This window comes from Mustela nigripes, chromosome 7, assembly GCF_022355385.1.
Source record: "Mustela nigripes isolate SB6536 chromosome 7, MUSNIG.SB6536, whole genome shotgun sequence".
Classification (NCBI taxonomy): Eukaryota; Metazoa; Chordata; class Mammalia; order Carnivora; family Mustelidae; genus Mustela; species Mustela nigripes.
In genome coordinates this window covers 140129130-140136892 of record NC_081563.1, presented here as the reverse complement: position 1 = coordinate 140136892, position 7763 = coordinate 140129130, and the positions used below count along the sequence as shown (strand labels likewise).

General features: G+C 68.9%; 2 protein-coding genes across 4 annotated transcripts in view; one reads left to right on the top strand and one right to left on the bottom strand.

Moving 5' to 3' along the window:
- The first annotated feature begins 300 nt into the window (after window positions 1-300).
- On the top strand, window positions 301-5568 carry ARFRP1 (ADP ribosylation factor related protein 1). 3 transcript variants are annotated; one of them, XM_059407439.1, is made up of 8 exons: window positions 303-386; window positions 774-871; window positions 989-1076; window positions 1170-1252; window positions 4199-4280; window positions 4490-4560; window positions 5173-5273; window positions 5347-5568. In XM_059407439.1, the coding sequence occupies exons 2-8, from the start codon at window positions 779-781 to the stop codon at window positions 5432-5434; spliced, it is 606 nt and encodes a 201-aa protein (XP_059263422.1). In that variant the 5' UTR covers window positions 303-386; window positions 774-778; the 3' UTR covers window positions 5435-5568. The 3 variants fall into 3 exon arrangements, with proteins under 3 accessions (XP_059263425.1, XP_059263422.1, XP_059263424.1); XM_059407441.1 differs by lacking the exon at window positions 303-386 and adding an exon at window positions 431-513; XM_059407442.1 differs by lacking the exon at window positions 774-871 and having other exon boundaries at window positions 301-386.
- A 1573-nt stretch (window positions 5569-7141) lies between these two features.
- Window positions 7142-7763, bottom strand: part of TNFRSF6B (TNF receptor superfamily member 6b) — a 1820-nt gene continuing 1198 nt past the window's right edge. Inside the window, exon 3 of the mRNA XM_059407438.1 lies at window positions 7142-7566. Coding sequence (XP_059263421.1) covers window positions 7283-7566 — 284 coding nt within the window. The 3' untranslated portion in view covers window positions 7142-7282. The remainder of the gene's footprint in view (window positions 7567-7763) is intronic.

Genomic DNA, 7763 nt, shown 5'->3' with positions numbered 1-7763 from the left:
GTCGCCCCCGATCGCGCCCCCGCGCCCGGACCGGGCCCCTCCTCCGCGCGGGCTCCCGGCCGCCGCCATAGAGACCCCGCCGGCCTCACCGGCTAGAGCGGCCGGCGCGCCCGCTTCCGCCCTCGCAGCCCGCCGGCGCTTCCTCCCGAGCGCCGCCGCCGCCGGAAGTGCCGCCGCCGCCGCCGCCGGAAGTGCCGCCGCCGCCGCCGCCGGAAGTGCCGCGCGCGGGGAGCGCCGGGATGCGGCGCGCGGGGAGCGCCGGGACGGCTCCGCCCTCCGCGGGCGCCGGCCTGCGTCCCGTCGGGCCGCGCGCGAGGTCAGCGCGGGGTCAGCGGAGGTCGGCGGGGTCAGGAGCGCGGCGGCTCCGTGGCCCGGACGGGCGCGAGGTAGGCCGCGGGGACTCCGCGACGGCGCTTCGCCGTGAGACCCGGTGTCCGGTCGGGCGAGGGGCCCAGGCGACCTCCCGCCGCGGCCGGTCCGCGCCCCCTGCCGGCCGCCCGGCCTCTGGAAGCGGTTAGCGGCGCGGGCTCCCGCGGGGCGTCTGCGGGGCACCTGCCGGGGCGGGCGGGCGCGGGCGGCGGGGGCGGCGGGCGGGGGCGGGACGGGCGGGGGCGGCGCGCGGAGACCTGACGTCTCGGCCGGGCCGGGGACCGGGACCTGTTCCGCCCCCGGGAAGCTGGGTCCGGGGCGGAGGCGTCCGGGTCGGGGGCGGGCCCCGGGGCCGCGAAGCCCCCGCCGCCCGCCGCCCACGCCGCCCCGCCGCCCGCCCGCAGGCAGCATGTACACGCTGCTGTCCGGCCTGTACAAGTACGTGTTCCGGAAGGACGAGTACTGCATCCTCATCCTCGGGCTGGACAACGCCGGCAAGACGGTGCGTGCTCGGTGGCGCCGCCGCGCCGCGGGCCTGGGGGTGCGCTCGGGTCGGAGCCCGCAGGTCGCCGCGGCCCAGAGCGTCCGGCTCAGCGGCGCGGCGCGGCTGTCGTTGCAGACGTTCCTGGAACAGTCGAAAACGCGCTTCCACAAGGGCTACAGGGGCATGAGCCTGTCCAAGGTCACGACCACCGTCGGTCTCAACAGTAAGCGGCTTCGGGCTGCGCGGGGCCGGGCCGGGGCCCGCGGGGGAGCCCGGGGCGGGCCGGGCCGCGCCTCACCGCCGGCTCTCTCCGCAGTCGGCACTGTGGACGTGGCCAAGGCGCGCCTCATGTTCTGGGACCTGGGGGGCCAGGAAGAGCTGCAGTCGCTGTGGGACAAGGTGAGACGCGCCCACAGCGTCCCCGGCCCCTGCGGCCTGTCCGTCCTCTTCCCGCGGAGGCCCCTTGCTCCCTCCCCGTGAGCAGCTCGGTCACCGCTGTGTTCTCGAGGCCGCCCCCGGGTCCGCCCCGGCCCCCGGTCCTTCCCCTGAGAGCGAGGACACACTTGGTGCCTTTGGACTTGGAGATTTTGCTGGTCATCCCCCCGGGACGAGACCGGCGACGGCGGAGAAACGGACGTGGGACGGAACCGTGCCTGCAGGACGATTAGCGTCCCCACCGGGGCCTGAGTCTCCTTGGCTGGGCGCCTTCCCTCTGTCCTGCCTTAGGACCTGTGCTCCGTCCCATCAGGAGAGGGTGTCCTCGGAGGCCCATAGCGGCTGCCTCCTCCCTGGCGTAGGTTTGGGTTACTTCTGGGACCCCCGGTGCTGGGGGTGCAGGCGGCTCACCCCGCGCTTAGCGGTTGTGAGTGTGCAGAGAGCTGAGCGTCCAGGTCCTCAGTCTGCCTGTGACTGCGGCAGCTGGACCCCCATCACCTGCTCCCAGTCTTCCTCTGAAGGGACGTCCTCTGCTCTGGCTTCTGGTGGCGAGAAAGCCCCCGGCAGACTCTCTGGCCACTTAACCTGGACCGAGGCAGAGCGAGGCCAGGGCCTGGTCCTCTGAACCGAGAAAGACCTGTGTGGGGAGCGGAGCGGGACCTGACGCTCTGTCCCAGACGGGGGTCTCCGGAGCAGATGCTGAGACAGTGGCGGGGGGTTGCTGAGGAGCAGCTCCTGGGAGCGGAGCCGGGAGAACGTGGACGGGCCAGGGCGAGGGTCAGCTCAGGTGGCTCCCAGCGGGGAGCCCTGGGGAGCACAGCTCCTCCCAGCTGCGTCCCGTCAGGCCAGGCTGAGCAGGACTCCCGCCGCCTGCTGGGGCATCACGGTGGGCTGCCCTGGGCAGCTGTGATTTGGGGAGGGGGCTCTTGGTTCCCATAGGCTCTGCAGGAGGCAGCAGGTTCGTGCCCTGGGTGCACTGCCCGCCGCTTGCACCCACAGCTGTGACCCTGCCCTGGCTCCTCCAGCGCTGCTTCCTCAGGCCAAGCCGGAAGGGAGACAGCCTTGGAGCTGGCGGCGTCCCCCTCCCTAGCTGCTGCCGCTGCTGGCGCTTCCCAAGAGGCCCCTGACTGCGGAGCGCCCCTTCTCTGCTGGACTTCTGGGTTCCTCGGGAGCTTCCCGGCCCCTGTGGAGCATGGAGCGGGCACCCTGCCTCCCCTGCCAGGCCAGGGTCTCTGCTGGCCCCTGAACCCACGGTGCCTAGCGCGTCCCACAGGAGCCAGGGTTTGTGACCCTGCAGGTCTCTTGCTGAGCCTTCAGTGAAGGGGTGCCCTGGTGGTGACCCTGCCCCTGACCTTTCAGGGCCTAGAGCTGTGAGGGGGGCAGCAGAGCCCCCTGTGGGTCACCAGGATGGAGGGGAAATAGAACTCGTGCTGCGTCACGATTCCCAGGTGCCGCGGGCTGGGCCCTGGTCCCCCTGCACCGTCGGGCGCCGGGGCGCTCGTTGGCTCGTTGGCGTTTGGTCCCAGGCAGGTGACTGGTAGACCTTTCCTCTGCGCGCGGCCTCCGCGCAGCCTGTGTGCTGCTGCGCATGGGTCTGTCCACGCACCGGCCTCGGGCCGCACCTTCCCACACAGATGAGACGGGGGGACTGCCGTGCCTGCCACGGGGAGCGCTTCTGGTCTCTGTCCCTCCAGGCCACATCTGAAAGGTCAGCATGTGGCCACGGGGGAGGGTGCCTTGGGGTCGAGGCAGCTTGCTGTGCTCTCGGTCCTGCTCGTGCTCAGCCCCAGATGTCCAGCTCCTGTTGCGCTGACTGCCGCCGTCTGCCTGGCCGGGTCACGTGCTGCGGGGCTTGCGAGGCGATCCTTGCCCCGGTCTTGCTGCCGGCTTCGTGCGGTGGCCCTTCCCGCGCGGACACGTCTGCTGTCAGGTCCGCCAGCTCCCCATCGTCCACAAGACCACTTGCTGCCCAGAGCTCCTGCAGGCTACTGTCACTGGGCACGAGTCGCCGTGTGTGTGACCTGCGGCCTGCAGACCCCGGATGGCCGCCTGTGTCGGGCAGCAAGCGCAGACAGGAAAGCCTGTCTCACGTGGGGCTGGGAGCTGTCCGCGCGCCCCGGGTGCACCCCGAGAACCCCCCGGAGCTGTGAGGCCTGTGTTCAGCTGTGCCCGGCTTGCCCTTACGTTGTGTGCGACGGGCGCTCGTGGCCGCTGGGGCAGCGGCGCTGCTGTTGCTGTTGTCTGCGTGGCGACCTGCCTGCTTCCGGTTTTCTTCCTGAGTGGGGCAGGCGGGGGGCTCCCCACGTGCACAGCTGCGCCCTGTGTCCCACGTGCCGTACCCCTCACATGCCCCACTTGGTGCGTCTGTCCGGTTTTGTCCGCACAGAACTCTTCCCAGGCCTTGGGCTCTGGTCCCGCTGCTGTGTGCGTGCCCGGGGCTGACCGCGGTCCTGGCCCCAGTGCGGCACGCAGAGCTCCGTGTTGCTGGCCCTGTCCTCAGCCCTGCTTCTCCCCTTGGTGGCCTTCCTGTAGCTCATTGGTGGTATGGCCACCGGGCTTGCCATCCACACTGGCGCGTGACCTGGCTAGTGCCCTCCCCTTGCTTTGGAACCGCGTGGGGACCCGCTTGGTTTGGGTTCCAGCTCTCGAGTCCTGCCCTTCTCCTCCAGCCGGCATCAGGCCAGCAGTCGGGTGGTTTTCAGAAGCAGATGCTGAGGTGGAGTTCGGGGGCATGGCACCCGGGAAGTGGACAGAGGGTTTTGGCCACCCCCTGCCCGAGGTCAGCAGGCCCACTCTGAAGGAATCTCGGGCTGCGTCGCCACCCTGTCCTACCTTCCACTCCCTGGAAGCTCCCCAGAAGGGCCTTCGCGTGCGGGGGGTGGCCCAGCAGCCCTTTCTTCCCCTCCCCAGTACTATGCGGAGTGTCACGGCGTCATCTACGTCATCGATTCCACGGATGAGGAGAGGCTGGGCGAGTCCAAGCGAGCGTTTGGTGGGTACAACGTGGCCAGGGCTGGAAGGGGGGTGGGGCGCAGGCAGGGCCAGTCTGCCCATCCCGTGTGTCTGGAGCGGGCCTTGGCTGGAGGTTGGGTCCACCCCGGGCGGGCGGGGCCGTGGCCAGGAGTGAAAGCAGGCACTTGCGGAGAGCCGGGCAGGCCTCTCCGTGTGGGTGCTGACCGCTGCCTTCCCGCCTGACCTCAGAGAAGATGGTCACGAGTGAGGCTCTGGACGGCGTCCCCATATTGGTCCTGGCCAACAAGCAGGACGTTGAGGTGAGCCTCTCATCCCAGCGTCCCCACGGTGTGGGCCGAGAGTCAGTGGGCCCCATCACTGGGGGTTGGGGGACAGGGTGCCTGTCCTGGGCACCCCGAGCCACAGGTGTCCCGGGTGCGCAGAGCCCTCCCAAGGTGCGCAGGGCCTTCTCTCCGCAGGAGGGTGAGTGTGGCCTATCTGGCTGCCCCGGGCCTGGCTGCCGGCGCCGTGGGGACACCCGGTGCGGGACGGAATCCCATCCTGACTCCCAGGGTGGGAGCCGGCTCTGACTTCGGCTTGTCTGCAGGGCAGTGGCTGCTTCCGGGCTGTCTGGGTGGGGGGCGGGTGCTCTTTGAGGCCTGTTTCTGCAGCTCCTGTGCCTTCAGGTCGGGGGCACTGGAGGTCACTTATATCTGCCCTCCATGCCCTGTGGGCTGCCTGTGCCACCTGCTCCTTCCTCTCTCCCAGGCCACTTGTTGCAGGAGCCCTCTAGGCAGAGAAGCCCTGAGTCCAGCCCCTTGCCACCAAGACCGGGTCCTGCCCCTGGGCTAGGGCGTTCCCTGCAGGGCCGGGGACCCGCTCCTCACTGCAGGGCCGGGGACCCCGCTCCTCACTGCCCGCCCTTCCCGCAGACTTGTCTCTCCATCCCCGACATCAAGACCGCGTTCAGCGACTGTAGCTCCAAGATCGGCAGACGCGACTGTCTGACCCAGGCCTGCTCGGCTCTCACAGGGTGAGTGGGGGGCTCTCACCCGGGGGCTGCGGGCCCTGAGCGGACCCCCCACTCATGCCTGCTGTCTCCACAGCAAAGGGGTGCGTGAGGGCATCGAGTGGATGGTGAAGTGCGTCGTGCGGAACGTGCACCGGCCGCCGCGGCAGAGGGACATCACGTAGGTGTGGCCGGTGGCCACCGGTGCCCACGACTCCTCCGAGTACCCGCGGAGAACTCCTGCGGGCTCCCCGCCGCCAGCCCTGGGGGTCGGGTTTGCTTTGCTTTTAGTTCTTCATTGGCTTTGTTTTCTCTTTAAGACGAGCTTTTCTCTGTGTCCGTGCAAGTGTAGGTATCGGGAGGCTTTTGCCAAGGGATCAGGGCAGCAGGACCCGCACGGGAGCCGGGACTCCTGGGCTGTGTGCCCCGGCCCCCACCTGCTTTTCCCGGGGGTCCAGTCCAGAAATGGGCTTTCCCGGCGCTGCTCTGTGTAGCCGCCCCCACAGAGGAAGCTGTTGGGGTCATGACTGTCCTCGGTCTCCGTCCCCTCTGGCCCTGGAGATGGGTTGGGGGCTGGTGTCCTCTTGAGGGAGGGAAACCTGGCCCACTTTGCTGGAAGCCAGCGGGGCCCTGGGTTCTGGGCCCTCAGAACAAGGCACAGGACATCACCTCTTTTGGATCCCCAGCAGGAGGGGAAGGAGTGATTGTCCCCTCTCTGTGTCTGTCACTGGGACAGCCACTTGCCAGGGTGGGGGGGGGGGGGGGGGGGGGGGGCACAGTGGGGGTGTTGGGAAGGTGGGCCGGGTTCCCGTGAAGCCCAGGTTGGTGCTGGGCTGGGCCTTCATTCCCAGCTAGGGGTGCGGGGCAGGGTTCCCATTCCGCCTGGGGACAAGCTGTCTCGAAGCCCACTTGGAAGTGTGTGCCCGGTAGCCCGGTCTCTGGGTGTGGTGGGTCCTTGGGCCGCTGCCTACATGGCCCCTGCCAGAGCTGTCCGTCGCTGCTGGCTGGACCGTGTCCAGGAGGACGGCGGTCTGAGTTGCTGCTGTCCATTGCGCCTCCAGGAACCCAACCCTAGCCAGGGACTCTCGGCTGGCTGGGCACAGTGACCACAGCACCAGGGGCCCCCAGGCTTGAGCTCTGACCAACCTGGGCACTGCTTTTCTGCTTCTATGGGAACAGCTGAGCCACAGCCGGGGACCTGGTGGCTTCCTGTCGAGGTCTGGTCCCTGGCGGGGACCCTGGGAATGGTTGCTGAGAAAGGCTGAGTCAGGGCTGCAGGGGTGGGGGGGCACAGGTGAGGTGACTCACGGGCTCCTGGGAGGGAGGGGGCAGGCATGGGGCTCCAGGGCCCATGGGACAGGCTGGGAGTTCCCCAGGCTGCCCCTGGTACAGTCCAGCACTTCTCTGAGCCTGCCTGAGGGGAAAAGCCCGGTTTCTCAGAAAAGGCGGTGGGTCGCACCCAGCCTGGAGGAGGTCCTTGGCTGGTTCCCTCTTGGGAAATCCCCTGCGTCCTGGGACTGGGTGGAGTTCAAGCGGAGGGGTGGGGCGGGTGTCCTGGCGGCCCAGAGTATCGGCTTCCGCTGCCCGTTCCAAGCTGGGTCCTGTTCACCGCAAGAGCCCTATACTGGGTGTGCTGTCCCTCTGTACTGTCGCAGACAAGCATGATCTAGGGGGTCATGGAACGCACCCCGGGCTCGCCACGGTGCCCACAGCCGGAAGGGACACACTTGCTACCTGCTGGCCGTCTCTAACGCTCCCTCCCACCGAGGGTCCGTTCATTGGGCGTGATCAGCAGCCAGAGGAAGTGCGTGGAGCTTGAGAGCGCGTGGGGGGGGGGCGGTGTCCCCACCGGACGGCCCGCTGCGCACCCTGTAGACACACACAGGCTCACAGGACGTTGTACAAACAGCTTCATAAAAATAAACCTTTGTAGTGCAGCAGGAGCCTAGAAGCTCGGCTGAGAGTACTGTGGTGCCTGCCGTGCGGGTGATGCCGCATGGCGCCAAAGCTTGGGAGGAGAATAAATAGGGGGCTCAGTGCGCCCAGAAGCGTGTGCGGACGCTGCGCTCCAGGCCAGGCAGCCTGGCCTCGCGCAGCGCCTGCAGTAGCCGCACCCCCAGCGTCCCGGGACGCGCGTCCCGCATCTCCGTGAGCTGCCGCCACAGCCTCAGCTGCAGCTCTGCACGGCCCTCCCTCGGGGCCACAGGACCCCAGGCCGCCGGGCCCACCAGCGCCTGCCACAGCCGCACAAGCCTCTTGGAGGACATGTCCTGGAAAGCCACGAAGTCGATGACCGCTCGCTCACACTCTTCAGCCCCTGCGGGGGAGTTGGGATGCGGTAGTGAGGGCCTCCACGTGCCCTGGGGGACACCCAGCAAGGGAAGTCCCTGCCCATGAGTGGGTGCGGGGGGCCCTAGGGTATGGGGTTGAGATGCCACAGCACTGCTGTTGTGACCTCAGGAAAGCAGTTTACTCTCCGGGACTCCGTTCCCTCTGGGGTGGGAGGGGGAGCAT